We start from the raw sequence: 23,286 nt of genomic DNA on the forward strand, positions 1-23,286 counted from the left end.
TTGCTGGGTTCAACTGTAATGGCTTTGAGAATTCTTTTACAAAAATGGCCCATACAAAAAAAAATATTTCATAAATCTGCGACATCGCGCTGCAGTTTGGCTACATAAATTTTTAAAGGGACACTAGAGGCAAATACGAAGTTCACGTGGGCTGTTTAAATACCATTCCAGAAACCTTGCAACGCTTTTTTCGTGCAAGGACCCGTGCAGCACTGCACGATAACGGAACTACTGAAACGCGAAAGCGCTGGCGGTACACAGTCTAGCGAAAATGAAACCTTTCGACCACCCCCGTCGTTGTCAACGGTGTAATGTCAATGAGTTCTTTTTTTCTAAAAATGAAATGGAGCTTGTCAAGTAGCATTTTCTTTCGTCTTGTAGTAGAATACAATGATGTTTTTATAACGAGCGGTTGAGTACTAGTGACAGAATTTAAATGAGGAGTGCCTTCGTCTTCGGGCAAGTACTTGAATGTCCCTGGGGAGTCTCTTATTGTGTCCTGCATTTACCTCAATTTCTCAATTACTAAGGCTCTGTTTGCGGTAATATTGGTGCCTTAGAGATACTCGAACACTAATCCATCATGCTAGCTTGACTTAGTATTTGCTTTTAGTGTCCTTTTAAATGTAGGGGAGGCACACACACTTCTCACATGGAAGGTCATGGCAGCCACAGACCACAGAAAAGCGCCACTAAGCAAAGAGATCGAACAAATTACAACCGAAGAGCTTTCTTGGAGGGAAAATCCCAGCATCTGGTACCACAGCCACCAGGTGGCAATGCAACGAGAACTCACATCCAAGAGAGTCTCCTGGGGCAGCTCGGGTGGTGGCACAAAGTTTGGCGGCTCGCCATTGGGTGGCGAGGTGCCGAAAGGGAAGCAACACGGGGCCACTGCTGTGGCACCGGGTGAGCCCAGCCGACCTCCCGGCCAGTCACCACTGCCCGGAAAGAATGCACCCATGCTGCCTGGCGGGCTGTACGAGCCTGCACAGCCATTCGGGAACAGCAATTAATAAGTGCAGCCGAGGAAACAAGCACACCGCCCACAGTGACAATAGCAATAGCCACGTACCAAGTCAACAGTTCACTTTACACAGTCTGCAAGCAATACAGTTTTGTCATCAGTACGAAGAATGCCACTGGAGCCTGAAGAAGCCCAAGTATAGAAGACAGTTGGGCTAGTTGGTGCTTATTCAAGACTTGAGACATTATTAACTAGAGCTTGTCCTTGCCATCCAATGTCTTTTTTGGTGCTAGTTAATCATGTCTCAAGTCTGAAGAAGCCATGCACCACTCAGAACAGCACAATTCAAGGTCATTATCGAACTCGACTTCCTTCATTAAACCAGCCCACCCCTCATGTAATAGCACCAACAAGGTCATTTGAGGAAAAAATAAATAAAATGTACCTAGAGCGAGCAGACTAACCATGACATCATCAAGAGGGGAGCAAAAGTACGGTGAACTCTGCATGCTATGCACTGCATAGGCAAAAAGCAAACTTGACATGAGGAATGTATTCCGATGCCTTGGCATCAATTCCCTGATCGCTGGTTCACACCGTTTCTTTTGTAACCGAATACAGATTTCCCAGGGATGAGACTGCCCAAAGTCATTTTGGAGCAATTTTTTGAGCAAGTAAAATTTTGTTTTGGAGCAGCTTGGAGCAGACAAAATTGCCTTTTGGAGCAGCTTGAAGCTGAGTAAATTTCATTTTGGAGCAACTTTGAGCAGGCCAATGTGAATTTTGGTGGAATAATCGAATATGGCAGCGCACTTTGAAACCATGATGAAACAGAATAACCCAACACAAAGCACGTAGTAGAAGCTGGCTTTGCAGCTATAGAGTACCAGAGTATGGAAGAGTGATTCGTGCGGCGGCACGGCTCATGTTTTCCTGTAAAACCAAAAACATTGGTAGAACTACAATCGAACTATATATTGCCGCCCCGATGCTCATAATGATAACTTATTCTGTCCCCCTCACATGAAAGGAAGAAAAAAAATAATGTAGGGGTAAGCCCGTACCACCCGAAGGTTAAACGGGCGTGAAACCAATGAAAAGATATTGCCGCGTCATACACAGCAGCCCCACCTGAGAACGCCCTGCCCTCCCCCTCCCATTCATGGCCCCATGGTGCTTTGCGCGCGACCGAAAACGGCGTGCTTCCTCCCTACTTTCCTCCTCCCTTGCCCGCATGAGATTGAGCAGCCATCGTTGGCTCACCCTCTCATGCTTTCACTCTCACATACAGCATACGGCGCGCGGCGACGATGTTATCACCCCTGGACTTCATACAGAACATAACGGCGACGACGACAGCAGAAATGCGCCTGGACTTTTTCGATTCCCACCGCCGCCAGGCACCCACTGGTTCAAATGGGCACAAGCGTACCCCAGCCTGGCATTCGGCTTCCTTCAGGAGTGATGTGCTTAGGAAAGAGCACAGAAAATGATAGTGGAAAATGTTCTTAAATTATGCGGTCCAATTGATGCGCTAACATAATTTCTGGGTCACCATTTGTCACCGCAGACCCAGAGAGCCGCAATTAACCCTGGGCTGGTATAACGTCAAACCATTACAACCTGTCTTTATTGCGATAGCAGTCATATGGACACTCCAGGCACATTTCTGCCGTCGTCGTCGCCGTGATGTTCTGTATGATGTCCAGGGGCAATAACATCGTCGCCGCGCTTATGAGACTTATGACTTTATGTCATGGCTTATGACTTCATGTGAGATTGAAAGCATGCGAGGGTGAGCCAATGATGGCGGCTCAATCTCGCGTGCACAAGGAAGGAGGAAAGCAGGGAGGAAGCGCGCCGTTTTCGGTAGCGCGCAAGGCACCGTGGGGGCAGGAATGGGAGGGGGGGCGTTCTCCAGTGGCTGCTGCATATGGCGCGGCAGCGCGGGCCTTATCTTGAAAGCGACCTGCAAGGGGGACAGAGTGCGAGTACTCATAGCTTCTAGCACGCTGTGTTTTTGACGCTTAGTTTGCATTGAAGCGAGAGGCAGCACAAAGGTGGAAAGGGGGGGGGGGGGCGAAGGCGTTGTACTCTGGCAGCAAGTGCGGCAACTCTATATACAGCCGCCCTGATCGTTCCGACAGCACTGACAACAGCCGGTAGTAGCCACGCGTGCGGGCCGGCCACTTCCCGGAAGCGCCAAAAAGCACACTGTTATAAGCGCAAAATTCACGAAAAGCTGCGAGGGAGGCGCCGTCGTGCGGTTTGCGGAATGTGAACAGCCGCACTCTTTTTCGGAGAACGAATCCGGTCCCTGTTCGCGGCCACTGCCGGAGTGCACATGCCGGAGCCGTTCTGGCACAGCGTGGCACAATTAAGGTCAATTTTCTGTGTTCGGCGCAGTTTGGCGCAGGAATCTGCATTTGTATCAAAACGGCACAATTGGCGCAGGAGTCCCATCCCTGAGATTTCCTGTAACATTTGGAACACAGACGACAGAACATGTGCGCCCCATAGTGACAGCAATGAAAGTATTGAACAGATCCACTCAAATTCAGCTGCACTGTATGTACAAGTTCTCTGGATATATTTCTTGATACGAAGTATGTAAGAGACTCAATGAATCATCTCTTTTAAATGACCACAAAAAAAAGCGAACAGTAGCTTGAAAGCTTATGAAAGACCGGCAGCACACAAGGTGGTTCAGATCTGTTGAGCGCAGTGTACTCCAACACTCCAGCAACAATCTGGCTAGGAAAGATACGCTAAATGCGGTTGCTCCAAAAGAGCTTAGTCAATCGGCTGGTGGAACAGGCCACTCACCGAGTGCCGCCTGCTCCGAGGCCAGGTTGGCTCCACGGAGGAACGCCCCATGGTCGTATAGCCTGCCTCCAGCACTGCCCGACTTGTGAAGACCACCATCCAGTTGGTCTGCAAAGGGCGCAAATGGTTCTTAACTGCGCTGCCGAAGACACTGAACAAATCCTCACTTTGACAAAATTTATCCAAGAAAAAGAAAGAAGCACAGGGAGATTTAAGATTCCTAACAATATCTATAGGGCACAAAGGTGCCCACATTATGGAGCCTTATCTTGAGCCTTCATCGTAACTCATCAGCAGCAAAACTTTTAGAAAGTTCCCTTACAGCAGCAGTACCATACCTGATCCCCCACTGCTGTCTCTGCGCATCTCTGGCAACGTCATGGCTCGAGTGGCCAACGCTGCACTTCGGATGCTGTTGAGGTTGAGACCGAAACCAGGATCACCCTCGCGGCCACCCATCGGTGAGCCAAGGATAGGGGGCAGCTGCTGAGGGTTGCCATTCAGCATCGCCAGCTGGTTCACATTGGCCATGCCACACACTGCACATATTCAACCCAGCATACAGTCACCAGGCACAAAACCCAACCCACAATATTGTAGTTGGTGAAAGTACACTGTGCCAATGCAATACACTGAATCAGCTGTATTCCAAGTGCCCCCTTAAAAAAAAGAAGTCACATAGCAGAAAAACATGCCTCGTTCGTTAGTAACACAGCTAACCAGATCAGTTACTGTCACCACGTAACTTGATACCAAAGAGAGGCTGCAGAAGCTTTGTCATCTGTTTCTACTAACTATTCCCCTTGATTGTGCAAGACTCTCAAGGCATTGAATAGCTGCTACAGCTACCGAAGGAAACTGTGCACACTGGGTTAAGGCGCTAAGGATAAGAGGCAAAAGAGAGGAGCATGACTCAGCCATTGCAAAACTGCATTCACAAGCGCAAGAGACTGGCAAATAAAACTGGGGCGATATTCTCGGTCATTCCTTTTTCAGAGATACAATCATTTCCACGATATTTTGTGTGGCTAGCACCAGATTTGTCCCATGTCTACAAACAACAGCGTTTCTGGCACTGTGCTAAGAGAGTGTGCTTGACACTTGTGCTGGGAAATGTCACCTGTACTCGTCGACACATCCGGTGCTAGTCATGCAAAACTTCACAAAAGTGATTGCATTCCTCAAAGTGAACACCTGGCAATACCTCCCCAGATAGTGCAAACGTAAAAGAGAATACTGCTCACAGTGTCGCCGGAGGGGGGAGCCTGAGGTGGAAATGGGTATGGAGTGCCTGACCCTTGGTGGGGTTCCTCCACTCAGGTGGCGTCGACGACCACCCCCGGGCGGAGTCCCAATGTGGAATTGCACTGCAGACACCAAGTACACGGGAAAGATCAGTCAGTGTGACCCATCAACAAGCAACTCTGCACTCTGTCTGACTGCAGGCGAACAAAGAGGGAAGGCTGTGAGACCTTGTCTCGCCTGTCTAGCATTCAGGAACAAAGGATAGGCCTGCAAGTGGCCACCCACCAAGGACACTAGTCAAGGGCTGTCATTTTAGCCAAATTTCTGATGGGTATAGTAAATTATTGGCTAGTTTAGCGGCAAAGTAGGCAATTTATTGTACATACTATAGTGAATGTTCTAGCAGATTTCGAGCAAGGTATTTTACAGAAGAAGTTATAAAAATTTGCAACACTCATATGCAGTGCCCGTCAGTGATGGAACACCCGTTTGACCATTTCGTACAGGTCTTGGTGTTGGCAAAAACCGGATTTTGGCCCAGCGACAAGCATTTCAGGCACGGTGTCCAACGTACCCCCCCCCCCCCCATCTATACACGTGGTATATCTTCAATTCTATGTGAAATAGGCAAAACATAGTTGAATCCATTTTATCCATGTTAACGAGGCATTTTAGATTAAAATAACATAACTAGTTTAATTATTTCTTAATAAAACAGCTTTTCCTGTGCATGTATTGCGTATAAAGTTGCTTCTACTATTTTGACTTGCAAGAGGCATTACGTGTTCAGGGCGCTTCAAGTGAGCAAGAAAAAAAATGTTTGAGGAACTAGGGCATAACAACAAGGCCATGCACTAGGACAGGCATGAATGAACTGAAGTTACAGTGATGACTTCCACAGGCGTCTTTACTTCTAATATGCACAATCTCTCCTGAATAACTACGACGTGGAACATGTGGAAGCTCTTTTAAGTTACAACCAATTCAGGAAGCATAAGACTGAAAATCTTATGCTTTCATTTTTACGCTTCGTTTGGCGTAGGTTTGGCGCAATTTTCTGCTAAAATGCCGTCTTGAAGCAGGATGACGCAAAGGATTGCCCCTTGGTGCAATTGGTGCAGCTGTTCCACCACTGTATAGTGCTAAAATAAAATTATTGTTCATAGAATCCTGCACACTTTGTAATCTAGAAAGAGAGAGTTTATCACAGGAAGACTTTTCAGACATGCCTTAAAAATTGAAATCTCTAGGTTTACCCTTCTAGTACTTGCCATTACACAATGACAATTTATTCAACACTTTTTTTTTTATACAGATGCCTGCTTGCTGCGGCTGATCATCTTTCTAGTTGGGGCCTCCCATCACAATCTAGTAAGAGACTCAAAGATATTTACTACCAGATTCTAAAGAATTTTGCGAGTTGGTCTAACGGAACCTTTGCAACGTGGACAACCACATACCTGAAGGAGGAGACAGGTTGGAGAAATCTGGCGTCCTGCGCCCTAGGTCGCTCGAGTTCGACCCCAGCGAGTCCTTCCGCTCCAGTTGCATCAGCTTGGAAGAGAGCGCAACAGAGTACGAGGTTGGCATTGCACCATAAGCAGACTGACTTCAGTTTCATCACATGTTTAATTTGAAAGAATGACCAAGTACCCTCTTAAATAAATGCCCCTGATGTAATTACCCAATACAAAGACATCTGAGATGTTAAATGAAAAGCTGGTAATGCAGCAACAGCAAGCCATCTAAAAAAAATTAGAACATCTCACTGGGGACACCTCCTTGCACGTACACATGAAAGTCCACCACACAGAACAAAGGGCACAAAAGCTTCCAATCCCATAACAGTAGACATTTGCCCAAGATTTATCGCTGCAAATTCTATGCTAGTCACTTGCTACTATACTGTAAAAGAAGCCATATGCCCCCCCCCCACCCCTTCCATCTTATAAATAATGCCCTTCAGCTGCCCATTTGTGCAAAAACTCTCTCCAAGGACCATATCAGCAAAGTGCTCACTCGTGGTGATGAAGAGACACCAGTCAGGTTCTCGTTGGGCGACGCAGCTCCTTCGGAAGGCAGAGCAGCAGTTGTCGCGGCTCCGCCACCCCCGCTGCTGCTGCCTCCGCTGCGCTGCATCTGCTCAAAGGCTCGCTTCTGAGAGGGCACTGGAATCGGCTCTGTCCGTGGGCCACACGGAGCTCTTTGCTGCGGCTGATGGGGTGGCTGTTGCTGCTGCTGCTGTTGCAGTTGCTGCTGCTGCTGCTGCTGTACTGGCAGGAAAGAAGGTCGGGGTGAACCCTCGTGGCTCGTTGGCGATGCAGGCACATTGCCTCCCGAAGCCATCTTCTTGGCAGGGGTGCTGCCAGAATCCTCGCAGGGCCACCGAGCACCTCCAGTCTCACTGCCTGCAATGGTGCAAGTTGCAGAGTGTTGGAAGTGTGCCAACTATGTCCTCTTAGTGAATTATCATAAGAATCATGACTAAGTGTAGTTATCAATTATTTCACTGCACGAGTAACAATACTCAGAATGTGGATGCCTTTATGAAAGAATGCCGAGACAGCAACGATAGTACGGAAACAGAAATGAAGCACTACATAAAAATAAGAAGAAAATCTAATCCGACATACACCAGCACAATGCTTAGCATTTTCTTTTTTTTTTCCCGAGCTGGCTACAACTTGCGATATTAAATAATAGCAAAGCCAGTCTAAGGCACAGTTCCGACATAATAGTGCAATGTTACAGCCACGCATGAAGGGTCTTCAGGTACCTTAACCCTCAGTGCATAAATGTTACCTTGAAAGCAAGCTAAAAAAGAATCTTCCAGCACTTACTTTGCTGATCTTCTCCAATTGAAGCTGGAACAATGACAAAGTCCTGCAGAAATTCAGGATAAGAAGACACATTATGAGTTACCAAGTATGGCAAAAAGAAAAGTCAACAGGATGCACTTTGTAGGCAGACAAAAGTATGCAGGGTCAAACGCACACTGACACGCCATCAATACTAACTGAAATAGTCAACAAATACAACAGAGCCGGCTTCATGCATATCAATGCAGCATTCAGTATAAAAATTGCCAGGCTAGCTTCATTTAAATGTTTAAAAAATTCCTATCCCTGTGTGCATATTGCAGTGCAAAGTCGCTTTTACTATTTCGACTTGCAACAGGTGTTTGCATGTTCGTCACGCTTCAAGCAAGCATAAAAAAAATGAAAGAACGAAAAAAGGAAAAAAAGAATGTGGAACAGAGACGTGTATGGAAAACCACGTCCTACAGGTTGTGCACAACTAAACCAAAGTTAAAGAGAAGACATCCAGAGGTTTCTTTACAGTTACTTCTAAAGGGCAAAGTCTCTCCTGCATAGCTGTAGATTGGGTCATATGTAACTAAGCTTTTTAAATTACAATCACAGGATCTGCTCGTTCGATCGAGCAGTGTTGCAAGAAAGGTCCCCACTAATAGCAAATATTAGCAAGTGCTTACAAACCTCCCTGTTCTCCCTCCCTTCTTCCACCTCCTCCTCCTAGCCAGCGGTTGAGTTTGCGCATTACAAGGTATGTCTAAAGTGACACCGTCAACAGCTATGATAAGCAATGTGCGACCAAACATCATCCAAATCTGCTCTTTCATCCAACAGGTTTCTTGAGCGAGCTCTGTGCTCTAGTAGTACGATGAATACAGAACTGCACCACAAACAGCACAAACGAAAAGACCACACAGCAGGAGAACACTGGAACTTCCAGCAGAGAGAAGTGGGAAAAAAGAAAGAGCGAAAACTACAGTGAAAACAGCAAATGGGGGACACATGGCATCAGCTATATCTGTGCTATGGCTGCTTGGTTCACTTATATGGTGATGATGATAGTGCATCTTGGGTATTGGTTTCAGTTTTACTAGCTAGGCAGCTTTTATGCTTACTTAGCGTAGATTTGGTGAAATTTTCTGCTAAAATGCTGTTCTGGAGCAGGATTGTGCAAAGGTCTGCTCTTGGCCCAACTTGGCTCAATTAGCGCAGCTGCTCCACCACTGCGCTATGCCCAAGGCACCTGTACAGATTACACAGCAAGGACAGCTTGATGACATGCTGATATACCTACAATCCATCAGATGAGAGCGTGACAATGATTATGTTTGAACACTAACAATTCCTGGTGAAGTTCTTTTGCATGGCCTGTGTTCTTAGCTTATAATGTGTGTGGAAAAATTATGTGCGTCTCTGTTCATCGGTGATAAGCATAAAACACCCCAGCTTTGGGTTAACCATTAGTGGTTCTGCTCTCAGCGCTACCTTACAACATTTCAACTACTTATAATGCTACCTAGTTAAAGCTTTAATAGTGGCACAAGGGATGCAAAAAAGCATGAGGAGACCCAGTGAAGGCATAGTATGTATGAAAGGAACAAGAGAGGGAAAGACCCACCTGGTCTTCTGGGGAGGAGGACGATGAGGCACTCTTGAGGGCAGCCGCCTGCGTCGCCCCCGAGCCCCCCAAATCTTCCCCACACCAGCCCTGCGGAGACGGGGGAAGCTGTCCCGACATGGGAGAGCCCCAGCCGCCTGCAGGAGGTGCCACTGCTCCACCTCCAACATCAGGAGGAGATGCCGACCGTCTCGATGGCACAGGCATGGGAGAACCTGCAATGCACATGCACAATGAGTAACAGCTTATGACTGACGATATCAATATCATTCGTCCCACTCCTTATTCAATTCTCAATGCCTTTACACCACTGAAATACGGCTACAAGCGCAGATTATGAATGCATTCGTAGTGTCTTCACTCATAGTCTTAGACACACATTTTTCTCGTCTTTCTTTTGCTTCTACATAAATCGGTCTACATTCTACATGCAGGCAACTAGGAAAAAAACATAACTCAAAGACAGGAAAGAAAAGTGCCCCACAGCATCCCCATGCACCAACATCTTTGAAACTGACAAACGTTTTCATAATACTCACTCAGTTTGGCCGCACTTTTCAAGAATGGGTGCGAGAAGAACGCATCTGGAAGAAAAAAAAAAAAGTGAGAAGTCAGTCAACAACCTTATTTTAACATCACTGTGGCTTGGATGGTGGTAAAACGAGCAGCTACGTACCAAAATCCATTCTGTCCTTAGCATTCTTCTTGAGAAGCCTGCTCAGAAGATCATGCAGTTCACGAGATGTTCCCGATGGTATCCTGAAGGAAGAGAGAGAGGTGCATTATGCTTCCGACATGCTCATCATGCAAAGTGATTACAATCTGTCACCTAACATGCACAAACTTTGCTGCAGCACTGTCATTCAGATGTCATAGACTGAATATCAACACACCATTTTACTGGGCTTTATTTTTTAAACATGTTAAGCTCAATGTCCTAAAGCAACACCATGCAGAGCGATTAACTATTAAATCTATTGAAAGGTAAACAGCTTGTGTAAATTACTGAAAATGGGAGCAATCGTTACAACTCTTGGCTTTTGTTAGTCTTTAAACATTTTGTTCACTTCAATAGTCCTCAAATGAACTTAGGTCTGCCAGTTTACAGACTTCAAGCACGCAGAAAGCAAGACACTTTACGACGCAAGCATTTACATGTTTGATAATTAAAAAGAAAGTCTTCGATTGTGGCTGAGTAATATACTTTGGCAGCCACAGATAATCGAGAGAGTGCTTCAGATGCAGTCACATACAGCCATTCTCAGGCCTACAAATGCCTACTGTATGAAACAGGCTTGTGAAGAAAAAAATTATGAAATGCACTGGCTTACCTAGGAGCAAGGTTTGTTGCCTTCTCATAAAACTGCTTCAGGGCTTGAGGTGTCTGGGCCTGGAAGACAGTGAACAAGCTCCTACTCACCGTCTACAATTTCACAGGAATGAATTTCTACTCATTACAATTTCATTATAACTAAACAAATCGTGTTCAAGGTGCCAAACTGTATATTGTACTGTATAGCTGAGCTCATGTGCATGTAGGCAGCAGGGTCAGGGAGACACCCCTTTTGCCAAAACATAACTGGCCATGTTTCATGAAAAACCCAGCTTTCGCTTGCACCAAGTGCAGCGCCAGTCAGCTCAGAAAAAGGTCAGTTGCACCTAAGGGGTATTCTGTAAGTGTCCACATGTCCATTTCGTCTGCTGCTGAAGTGCTGATTGGCTGGGGGTGCCTGTCCTTCTGGCACGTAACCCGGGCCAGCCAATAAGAACTTAAGCAGCAGACAAATGGACATGTCCACCACTTACAGCATAACCCCCCCCCCCCCCCCCCCTGCAATTTCAGGAAGGTACAAACACCTGTGTGCCATTTCAAAGACTGTTATATTTTCCATACAGGTATACCTCCTTTTCCCTATTCTCCCGAAAGGTTTGTTGAAGTGTGCAGCACATCCTGTACTTGTTACGACTCAAATCACGGGCTTTAATTCCGCAAAACTACACAGTGGGTTATGATGGGAACCACAGTGCAGGAGTCTGGATTCATTACGATCACCTCAGGTTCTTTAACGCGCACACAGATCCATGTTCACTAGCATTCTGGCGTTCCGCATGATCGGAATGGGAATAGAACGATAGAAGCCGCAACGCAGTGCTCGTTCTGTAGCCACCAAGCCACCGCAGTGGGTCTGTACTAGTTCTGCAAATTTAGTCCCGCGCGATTTTGTGGGGTGCTGTACACGCGAGTTGCAAGTGTTCGACATTGGTGGGCGACCCCGCGTAGGAAGGGCACGTGGTTCGTACCTTGAAAGGTGCAGTGCCCGTGAGGCACTGGAACACGATGGTGCCGATGCTCCAGAGGTCGGCCTTGGCGTCGTACTGGAGGGACATGATCACCTCGGGCGCCATGTACATTGGCGACCCGCAGAGCGTGGCCGCCATCACGCCGTCCTGGAGGAATCGCGCGAAGCCGAAGTCGGCGATCTTGAGCGTGATGTCTGCCGGCGCCGGCTTGGGCCGTGGCCCATGGCAGAGCAGGATGTTCTGCGGCTTCAGGTCTCGGTGCACGATACCCTTGGCGTTGAGAGCCCGCATGGCGCCGGCTGCGACGGCACGGGTACAGTCAGCGTGTGTGTGTGTGCCCGCGCTAATTGTACGCAGCGCAGTGGGAGCATGGCTCAATAATAAGACGTGCGACTTTGGGGGGCGAGATGAAAGTGCACCGTGAAGCCACACGGCAAACAAAAAAGTGTGGCAGGGACAGGAGACACTACGGGCATCAATGCAGCCATCGAACTTCAAGTGGAAATCACCATGTGTGTGTTGGTGTACGCAGTCCCCCTGCAAGACTTTTTTTTTTTTTCTGCGTCGTGCTGCTTCAAGAATGTTCACCGCACACACAAGCTCAGAATATTCTCGAATTAAGCGGTGCCTCCCTAATTCGCAAGTGCCGAGGAGGACGAGTGAAAACAAGTCCTATTGAAATAATTAACCACTGTCTGCCTGTTGACCTCTCACCTAATTAACGAGGCTGCCGATATTATTAGAGCAAGAACGCTGCAGTATAATGACAAACTTGGGTCATGCATGATGCATTCGCGGTCAAATACAGTCGAACCAACCTGCAAGATAAAGCCAGAACGCAAGGAAACAAGCAGGCTGCACAAATATTTGGCGACTACTACACGCATGCGCGGGGAGGATCAGCGTGTTAACCTCTAGACGTTAAGGTTAACAGCTCACTACAGCGCCTCATGCAGTGCAATATGAATCGAACCTCTGAAAATTTGCCAGGCATACCAGGCATCGCGCCCCTCTCCATGTAAAGCACGAAACAACGCTTACAGATAAAGCAGATAAATCTACATTTGTACGCCACAATTTGCTTAACTCAAGTATCACACACCTACAAGACTATGCAATATGAAGCATACTATACATAATGAAGCCTAATTTAGTGCTAGTGTGTGGGATATGCACATTCGTATCCCAGAACGGGCAATAAGTGCCCATACTTCGTTTTCCCGGGTCTACGCATAGTTCAGGTTGACCGCATAGGCTAATCACTGTGCTTCGCATGAAATGTTCTTCAAATCAACGACACCAAGAGAAATTGCCAGGACATGGCAGTCAATGTTAACATGAAAAAGCGTAATGCCGAGGTCAAGTAATGGCCTCCAGCACAACTCACCAATTTGCCTCAGGAAGAGGCGGATGGTATTCTCACTCAGCGTGCCTTTCTCTGCAGTTAGTGAGGGAGAAAAAAAAGTGGGGGAGAAATTTTGAATTGAGTGACAACGACCACAGCACAATGTTGCAGACTACATCGCAACGCGTGATACATTCATGCGAAATACTCGTGGCATAAGAGCAGGCGGTGAGATGGCATTTCAAGCGAAGAGGATAAGCAGAGCGAGAAGTACGGGGTGCACGGAGACAGGCGGGAGATGACGGTCCGTCTACATGCGTCCCGACTTGATCGCGCTGCTACTCGAACTATCCGCTGTGAACACATACCGCGTGACCACCAAGTGTTCAATGCTGAGCGTGGAAAAATTTGAACACAGCATCGTGATTAGTGCGCATGACATAGTAAATCTTATCTGCAGATATACGATTCATTCATATGGAAGTGAAAGGACCTAGAGCCGGTATAACGCAAGGATTCCTCTTGCTCGATTCTATTCCCTTTATTATACATCGCTCACGGCGGGATGATCTCGGCGGTCATAGTGCGGGCGAAGCGTGTGAAATGGAATAGCAGTGAAATAGAATCGCTACATTTTCCCGGTCCAAGAGTGTGTCCGCTAACAAATATGTGACCTCTCAACTTGGAGCACCACAGCAGGCGTCGCCGGTTCAGTCACTCAGTTCCATTCAGTGCCCCCTTTCGAGACTACGGAAGCCATTTTATTGCCGAATAAAAGGCTCTATATTATGCAACTTGTAACTCAGCTCCCTCCCTGTGCACATTTCCGTGTTCCCATATAGAAAAGTTAGTGAGTTAGGAGCGCGTGGGATAGGCAAGCTTTTAGTGAGCACACATGATGTGCCAAAAATAAGAGACCGCAGGGGGGAAAAAGGGGGGGGGGGAAGAAAACCAGGAGACGCACAAGCTTAAGGAAAATGAACACAACCCTCGATTAGCCGTTAAGGTTAGAGTACGATATGTGGTCCAAGCTCCTATCTTCCGATTTCTAGGAACGCCACATTCTCGAGACCAAAGTACCTATAAATCAGGTCACAGCGTACCAGTATTTGAAGACTACATAGCCTCGTTCCAATGCCTCCATAACAACGACAGTGGCGCGCATATGCAAAACCAATGGGTAGCAAACTAAACGCGACGGTCTCTCCTACAAATTACACGGGCCAACGACAGCGAAAAGAGACGGAGAGAGCGGATGACAACGCGATTATTTTAGGCACAGGCAGCCAGCAGCAAATGACTGCCTTCCGGCGCATTACAATGGCCCTCCGGCGTGTCGTCGAGTGCGCTCATTTCGTTCCCCCAATCGCGTGTCGCCGTGCTTCGGTGGCCTCCACACCCGCGCGGCTATGAGTTTGGAAATGAGAAAGCGGAACAGCATCGTCGCTGAACGAGCTTCGTTTAATTGTCAGCGTCTGAGCGGAGTATACTTATTCTCTTTCCTCCCCTTTTGTTTTCTTCTTCGCTGAAAAACTGAAGCACTGACTCAAACGCTGCCATTCCCCTCAAGCATGTGCTGTCTTATACCACAATACAGTATAAACCCAATATAGCATCGCTCGCTTGGGCCGCACAGATGGACGCACCTACCGCGCAGCGCGTGCCAGAAACACCGGGCAATATCAAAACGAGCAATTCTACGAACCGCGGCAGCGGACAGCAACCAAGGACGCCAAAGTGGCCCGCTCAGAGACGCAGCGGGAAAACGTAGCGCTTAAAGAAAGAAAGAAAGAAAGAAAGAAAGAAAGAAAGAAAGAAAGAAAGAAAGAAAGAAAGAAGAAAGAAAGAAAGGGAGAAAGCTCTACCAGCTCAGGCACCTTGTACCAGCTGTACCGGTAGCGAGACCTCGGCCGGAGGGACCTCTTGCTTAAAGCAAACGAGGCTCGCTAACCCTATCCCCTCCTCCCAAGCCAAACACCTTCTGAGCCGAGTCGCCAGCGGGCAGGCAATGCGTGAAACACGCAAAATATAACGCGATCCCGACGCGTTGCGCAATTGAGAAACCCGTTTTTATTTGCTCCCCCCGCGGGCCCGTTGTGTATCGGCCGCCCGAACAAGGCCCGAATCGCAGCTGAGCGCCAATGGATCGGCGGTGCGGCCAGACAGCGCGGCGTTACGCCAGCCCCGTGGATATAATGTACGCCTTGTGTGTCAACAATTATGATTTCTGAGATAGCCGAGGCAGTGCAGCAAGACGGCGGCGGCCCCGGTTACGCGGTTCAGGGAGAAAGTGCACTGGCACGCGCGCACATTTCATGGAAAAGCTTTCTCACAAATAAGTAATAGTTCTGCGCGACGAGGTCGTTATAGCCAACGGCATAGCTATAAGGCATGCGGCATGTGAGCGCAGAATGCGCCGGTTTCAGCCGCACTATGTTACAGCAGTTAGCTCAACAAGCAATCTCCGTGCAGCCCAGATGGGGAGTCCCGAAAGTCCCTCGACGAAGGGTGAAAGTCCCGGATGCGGGCGGCTAGTGTTGTTAGGGACATATGATCGTGCCAGACGTTACATAAGTTGATCCTCGTCGCTCAATGTCACTTACGCAGATTTTCACTTCCGTCACGAACACACCGAAAGAACATTTTGGCGACGAACTGTTGAAATGTTCCTGCTCCTCGCAGCCCGTCTCCATTTTGAAAGCGCTCAGCGTGGGAGGCATAAAATGCAAATTTCATATAGTTAGAGCGCGAGGCGCTAAGGGAAGAGCGCACCTTCCATATTGAGATTACTAGAAAAACGCTGCTTCGCTAGCATGCACAAATGAGATGGCGACAAAATAATAATAAAAAAAAAAATCAGAGCTACCGTGAAAACGAAACAACTGCCTTTCGTTCGCACCGAAGAAAGAACGTAAGTGTTTGGAAAGCAATGGTTCGCCCACGCAGAAAAATCGCATGTTCTCGCGGTGCATACCGTTTCTCTTTTCGCAGCCTTGCTAAACATGCATGCGGCAATATATAACGCTCTCCGACATTACCGGTCATTAAATTAAAAAAAAAAAAAACATCAATGCTTCTTCGGGCTGTGCTTGTGTGGGTTTTGTATAACAACGTTCGATAAATAACCTACGATCACAAGACCCAAATCTAGCTTTCGAGCTTCAAACGAATCTTCCGTGTCTGTAGATTGGAACAAAAAAAAAAAAAGATCACCAACAACCAGTTGATCAACTGCTAAGTGAAGCAGAACTCACCCAAGAGATACTCCGCCAAGTCTCCCCCATTGCAGTACTGCAAAGAGGAAGAAAACGCAACACTTGTGGAAAACGTGTAAACCAAAACTCAACGCACATTTGCAAAATCACTTTACAACACAAATATAACAGTGATAATAATTGTACGCCCCATAATATGGTTTACGCAAAATACTGAAGGTAGGCTTTCCCGCTTTATTAGGTTCACCTACACAAGATGGCCGACCTTCGCTCAAGGCACCACTGAGCCGAGCGTACGCTTGAAAGCAGCAAATATGTTGTAACCATATATGATGGTTAGGATGGCAGCACCAGCTCGTACGCTTCTGTTTCATTTCAACTTCTAGGGTGATGTCCGCCATCATGTGCGAGTCAAACGAGTTTGCGCATTTAGTGCGCAACCGAGTCCGGCAGCTCACGCGAGTGGACGATAAACCACACGAGGAACAGAACACACTGTAAAGCAGCCAACTGGCGTTCAGCTCAAGTGAAAACATCGCCGCGTACACCAAAATGGTCACCCAACTTCGTCTTCCTCTAACGCATACTCCAGATATGCGACGTTAAATGATCAGGCATAAGAAACGTGTATTCACGACATATATTTTACGAGATGAAACGTACCCCGCGTTGGTATAGCAGTGAGAGCGCGTGCAAACCATGCATACTTCCGCCTTGGTACCAGCTACGAGGCATATCACCAAGTAGCCAAAGCATGCATATGTCACGAGAAAGTGGCTGTCAGGTGGCGTAACATGGGCGGGCTCCCTGCACCCTTCAAGTACGCCGTGTCGAAGGAAGGCTCTCTCGTTGGGAGAACGCCGCGACGTCGGGAGAACGCCATGCTGGAAATCCTAACTATATTTTATACTCACAGAGCACAGTACGAACGCCAGTTCCCGATGAGTTCATGATGGTGTGACGAGACCAGATGGCATGTTGCAATTACCCAAGCGTAACAGGAGGCGACAAGCATTTCCGATGCACAATTGTATTATTTCGAAACTACTCGCGTACTGAGAAAGGTGCGAACTCGAGCGATGTGACGGCAGGTGGGTCGGCGGCACTGGCCACGATGCGGGTACGCGAAATTGCGCGAGTAAGCTTTCTCCGGGCATGTACTAAGTCGTCCTAGACAAGAGGACCGGCCTGCAGCTCGCAAAGCTGACGAAAAGCTGTGCAAAGAGTTGGAAAGAAACGGGGATAGGATGGGGACTAGAGGTGGGAGGCACCAAATGGTACTACGTGCTTGCTCTTCGACTGCAGCAGAACTGATAGTTGGGCGAGTCGGTACGAATTCATATTGAAATCTTTTGCGCACACAATCGACACGGACACAGTGAAGGGGGGACACACGAGCGCTTACTCACAACCGTTTATTTTCGGAAAGATACAAAACATATATACCTCAGCTATCTGCACTGAGCATGTGCAAGAAGAGTCGTCAGTATAAACAGAAAAGATTAAAAAGATTTACCCAGTATTCAAAAATGTAAATTCTTTGTCCGAAATTGCAACCGATGGTTGACTTATGCATTTTTCAGCACACTTCTTGATATGGAACGCTTCTTATTTCACGTGTTAGCTTGTTTTTATCTGAAAACAAAATGCCAGTGTCAATAAATACCGGATCACAACGACATAGATTACAGTGATAAATGTGAATGATTTTCTTTGCCGAGATAACGTTCATGTTCTTTTAGACAGGTGTTTATGCACCGACCGGTTTGAACATGAACGTTCTCTCGGTAAAGAAAATCATTCACATTTATCAAACCACTGTAATCTATGTCATTGTGATCCGGTATTTATTGGCATTGACATTTTGTTTTCAGATAAAAACAAACTAACACGTGAAATAACAGAAGCGTTCCATATCAAGAAGTGTGCTGAAAAATGCATAAGTCAACCATCGGTTGCAATTTCTGACAAAGAATTTACATTTTTGAATACTGGGTAAATCTTTTTAATCTGTTTCTGTTTATACTGACGACTCTTGTTGCATATGCTCAGTGCAGATAGCTGGGGTATATATGGTTTGTATCTTCCCGAAAATAAACAGTGGTGAGTAAGCGCTCGTGTGTCCCACTTCATTGTGTCCGTGTCGATTGTGTGCGCAAAAGATTTCAATATGAACTTGCTCTTTGAGCTCTAAGTCCGCCATCTTGCGTTAATCGAACAAGATGTGTGGAGAAGCGAGCTTGCGGGGTTTCGCATATCACACACTTATCAGTTAGACCTTCACCGATGCAACGCGATATGAAGAGGATTCGACAAAAAAAAAAGACAGAAAAAAAAGAAAAGAAAAAAAAAGAAAACGATAATTCTGGGGTTTTGCGTGCCAAAACCACGATCTGATTAGGAGACACGCCATAGTGGGGGAACTCCGGATTAATTTCGACCACCTGGGGTTCCTTAACGTGCACCCCATGCACGGTATACGGGCGTTTTTTGCATTTCGCACCCATCGAAACGTGGCCGCCGCGGCGGGGATTCGATCCCACGACCTCGTGCTTCGCAGCGCAAAGCCAAAGCCACTAAGCAACCACGTGCGGCGGGTCGAGAACTCGGACAGCGGTCGCTGCATCGAAAGAGGTAAAAATAGAGCCATCCGCAAGTTTGGCGCTGGCACAGTGGCCCGTGCCACTTCGAAGTTGCCACAGCGAGGTGCAACACGTGAGCGCAGCACTAACAGCAGTACCGCTGGCTGCAAATAGCTGCACGAATAGATGGGGAGGGGGGGACAGAACAGGGGTCTCCCTCACCGATGCACTGGAGAGAAAAACAAAACGGGGCACGGCCACGGAACCTTTATACCCGGGCCACTTCTCGCCCCGCCGCCTCCCTCCCAGGAGAGGAGACCACAAAACAAAGCAAAGACGGAAGCCACAAGACAAGAGCAGAACAGCGGACAGATAGAAAAGGAGGAGGGGGGTCTGGCGGCTGCACCAGCGGAGGAGGCGCCCTTGACGTCCGCGGCGACCTCGGCCGGCGGGGTCCCCCCCTCTGCGCGGCGCCGCGCAGACTGGGCCAATCGGCGGCCCAGCCAGCCGCGTCCCGGTCTCTGCTGCCGCTGGCCGTGGGACGGCCTGGCGCCTTCCTGGAATGGCGCAACAGCGCGCCGCCGCCTCTTCCACGAAGAAGGAAGCAGCGGCAGTGTTCTCGTGGGCAACCCCAATTACCCTGGTTCCGAGACGGGGCCACCGCACGCAGCTATACCTAAACAGCTAGCTGCTGGCGCCTGCGGGACAAGCTTGCATGCGCGTCCGAGTGACGGGTTTGATGCCAAAAATGTCTGCTGCGAGCGGAAAACCAAGCGAGTCGAGCGAGCGCTTAGCGCACTGCCTGGGCACAGAGGAAACGTGGCAATGTACGGCAATGGGTCCGAGAGGGCGACGCAAATGACTGTCTACGGCCGATTTCTCCCCGGGCTAGCCAGCCCTGAAGGAGCACGGTGCTGATCCTCGATCCAGCTGCGCGCGTTAGGGGTGGAGAGCAGGGGCGTAGCCAGAAATTTTTGTCGGGGGGGGTTCATCGGCCCGACCGGGGGGGGGGGGGGGGGGGGGGGCAAGCGTCTGCTTTCCACTACGTGACGTGATCGATAATAAGTATCGGTAGTTTAAGCACACTCTATGCATGTATATCAAAACATGGGAGACCCCCCCCCCCCCTCGCGTGTGTGTGTGGCGCTGTGTGCTTGTGAAGAAATTAAGTAAAAAGTAATGTAAGCTCAGTAAAATACAGTAAGTACGACAGGTACAGTGGGCGTTTGGAGCAACCGTCTCTCATCGCGCCACTGAATGGACCAGTCTTCGAAAACGCATCATTGAGACGACCCGCCCGATCGGAGAAGACATCATTAATTGTTAATCTCCGTTAAGCGTGGATGGCGTCGTCCTCGTCGGGGCGAAGTGCGTTTCACAGGTCAAGGACGGCTATACATGTGAAAATGCACGTGTTACCAGGCTATACCTACTCCCATAGTAATAGCTTGTTCGCTGCGTCTTTGCGCCAAAAACTTAAATACGCGCAAAAACGAGTAATGCTTTTTTTACGAAGCTTTCGTCGCCTTGCATTTCCTGCGGCAAGTGCATGGGCCGCTGTGTCTTCCGCTGGGTGCGAGCGTGCAGCCGTCATTTAAAATTAAATTATGGGGTTTTACGTGCCAAAACCAGCTCTGATTAGGAGGCACGCTGTAGTGGGGGACTCCGGAAATTTGGACCACCTGGGGTTCTTTAACGTGCACCTAAATCTAAGTACACGGGTGTTTTCGCATTTCGCCCCCATCGAAATGCGGCCGCCGTGGCCGGGATTCGATCCCGCGACCTCGTGCTCAGCCGCCCAACACCATAGCCACTGAGCAACCACGGCGGGTGCAGCCGTCATTTGCCTTTACGTCAACAGATTCAGAATTGTACAGAATATTTCACCGCACTGCATAGTTATGGCATGAGTACGCATTTTAAGTATATAGTGCGTGCGAGTCATTTCTGCTTCACTTAGGCAGGTGCAAACAGGAAGTGGCCTTGTACCTCACAGAATCTCGACTGATTGGTGTACTAGTGATGCAGGAATGAACTCCGGTCTTGTTCAGTGCATAGTGCACATAATCAATTTCTCAGGACGCGTGAACTCCGACGAGAACTGTCAGCGCCTGCAACAAGAGTTTACTTACGCTGTACTACGCACAGCAGTAATCCATGCTTGTCGGCTGTCTGTTTCGTGCATTCTGTTGCGAGTCGGTGGAATTTCACTGCTGGCATCAATCCTTTCGCTTGTACATTGCTGGTTTGGGATTCCACAACACAACAGCAAATACCAGCCTTTCGTAATTGCTGGTTTGGGATTCAGCAACACAACAGTAACTACCAGCCTTCCGTAGGAGCGCAATCGCAAACGAGAGACGTTTTGCGCTGCAGACTATGGCTACGTTCACATTTGGGAAGCGGCAAACGGGTGGAGAGGCCAAAGCGGCCGGAAAATCTTTTCCGCGCATGTCCAAGTTCACATTTGTTTTGCTACCACCGCGGCCGCGCTGCCGCTTTCGTCCACATCCATCTATATAGTCTGCGTACGTTTGTCGGCGTGGTGGCGCTCATTATCGCATTATTTCGAGCGGTATGTTCATTCACTGACCCACCCGTCATCAAAAGTGATCATCTTGCGCAATTTCGCGTGTCATCTGCGACCTTCGGTAAGTTCCTCGTTGGCGTTCTCTAATTCTCCTCACACGGACGCGGTAGCGCTGTGTCACAGGTTGCTGCCTATAGGCGTGATTATATTTCTTTAATAGCTTTTATTTACAAGTTGTAATAACATTTCATCATTTCGTATTATTTTCGGCGCCTCCAGGACACGAAAGCGGCAATGGGAACACCAAAGCTAAAACCCGGGCTGGCCCTTGTGTTGAGGCTCGCCGAAGCCTGCGCGTCCTACGTGAGAGCTACGCTCCCAATCTATCGTCGCGACGAGAAAAGCACCCCGCGACTTCTGCAACATACCGTGCACGTGCGATGAGAATTATGGAGCGCCAACGAGGAATCTGCCTAACTATTGTCTTCCATGGAAGTGGAAGAAGAAATGGCTTTTATACTTCTACCTACTTGTTTTCCAGAAATAGACAATGAATAAACGGAAGACAAGAAAACCTCGGAAATGGCAGTGGTGGGTTCGCCTGGCTTTGCAAAAGTGTAAGAAGTTGGGTCACGCCAAGGCTTCGTTGCCGCACCTCCTGTCGCGCGACGTTGAATACTATCGCGAGTATTGCTGACAGTACGTTTGAGTGCCACTCTTGTCGTAGAGCAAGGGGTGGTTCTTGATCGCGTCGATCAGCATTACAGCCTACACTTTTGGTGCCATGTTCAATGTTACGACCGGAAGTTTACATGCTAGTGTAGCTTCCGGTCGAGCCGAACGACTTTCCGCCGCGTTTCCGCTTCGCCATGGCGAAAAAATCGGTCCGAGACCAATTTGGCTCGCCGCCTGTTTTTCTGCCTGTTTTGCCACCTAGGCGGGCGGATTTTTGCAAGATTTTGCCGCTTCCGACAGCTTCGAGGCCAAGTTCCTACGCGAACGCGGCCTAACCAGCACCTGAAGGGAAGCGGCGGAAATGTATACCAGAAATTTCGACCACCTGGGGACTTTAACGTGCACCTAAATCTAAGTAAACGGGCCTCGAGCATTTTCGCCTTCATCTAAAATGCGGCTGCCGCATTTGTTGCTTCATATGTTGCGCATTTGTTGTTTCAGAATGCGGCCGCCACATTCGCGCCCAAAACCTCACAGAGTGTCAAGGCCTTGACAAACACCGTGACAGTTTTTTTCCATATGCAGACATGATTCGCTGTAAATTACCAACCAAAACGGAAGCGCCCAGGAATGAAATTGTGAAAGTAGCACCGGTTTCTTGAAATATGTCAGTGCGAAGCGACGAGAGAAAAGGGTGGGTTAATGGGGGGGGGGGGGGGGGGGGGGGCAAAAAATTTTGCGGGGGGGTTTGAACCCCCCCAACCCCCCCCTTGGCTACGCCACTGGTGGAGAGAGAAAGTTTTGTTTCGGTGCCGGTTCCTCAAAATTGGCAACGGAGATAGTATGTTGAGAAGGTCAGTGCTGTTCCTAACGTGAACAAGCAATCCGTGAGTGAAGCTGCGAATACAACTCGCCCCTCACTGTACCATTTGCTAAATAAAATCCCGTACATAAGTGCACAAGTACTAGCTGTTTCCGCAACAATGACTTCATTCCGAGTGTCACGGACTGCGCAAATCAGCCTATCGCAGAAAATACGATGAGTGCATGCGCAAGCTTGCTCTACGCGGAGAATATACCAGTTCCAACGGGCGCATGCACCAATGTATTTTCTGGCCTAATTAAACCGAAGCGCTGCGAAACTAATACGTTAACTTTGTTTGAACGCA

At 48.3% G+C, this 23,286-nt stretch overlaps 1 protein-coding gene across 1 annotated transcript in view; it reads right to left on the minus strand.

Moving 5' to 3' along the window:
* The window catches only part of LOC119445664 (serine/threonine-protein kinase unc-51-like), a 142,870-nt gene that overhangs the window by 20,231 nt on the left and 99,353 nt on the right, over window positions 1-23,286 (minus strand). The window contains exons 5-18 of the mRNA XM_037709939.2: window positions 16,370-16,406; window positions 13,158-13,208; window positions 11,771-12,069; window positions 10,801-10,859; window positions 10,146-10,228; window positions 10,009-10,053; window positions 9,470-9,684; window positions 7,879-7,921; window positions 7,058-7,446; window positions 6,499-6,592; window positions 5,038-5,160; window positions 4,132-4,332; window positions 3,794-3,901; window positions 797-987 (exon numbers count right to left, since the gene is read on the minus strand). Of these exons, the coding sequence (XP_037565867.1) occupies window positions 797-987; window positions 3,794-3,901; window positions 4,132-4,332; window positions 5,038-5,160; window positions 6,499-6,592; window positions 7,058-7,446; window positions 7,879-7,921; window positions 9,470-9,684; window positions 10,009-10,053; window positions 10,146-10,228; window positions 10,801-10,859; window positions 11,771-12,069; window positions 13,158-13,208; window positions 16,370-16,406 (1,938 nt within the window). The remainder of the gene's footprint in view (window positions 1-796; window positions 988-3,793; window positions 3,902-4,131; window positions 4,333-5,037; window positions 5,161-6,498; window positions 6,593-7,057; window positions 7,447-7,878; window positions 7,922-9,469; window positions 9,685-10,008; window positions 10,054-10,145; window positions 10,229-10,800; window positions 10,860-11,770; window positions 12,070-13,157; window positions 13,209-16,369; window positions 16,407-23,286) is intronic.

Source organism: Dermacentor silvarum, chromosome 3 (assembly GCF_013339745.2).
Source record: "Dermacentor silvarum isolate Dsil-2018 chromosome 3, BIME_Dsil_1.4, whole genome shotgun sequence".
NCBI classification, from domain to species: Eukaryota; Metazoa; Arthropoda; class Arachnida; order Ixodida; family Ixodidae; genus Dermacentor; species Dermacentor silvarum.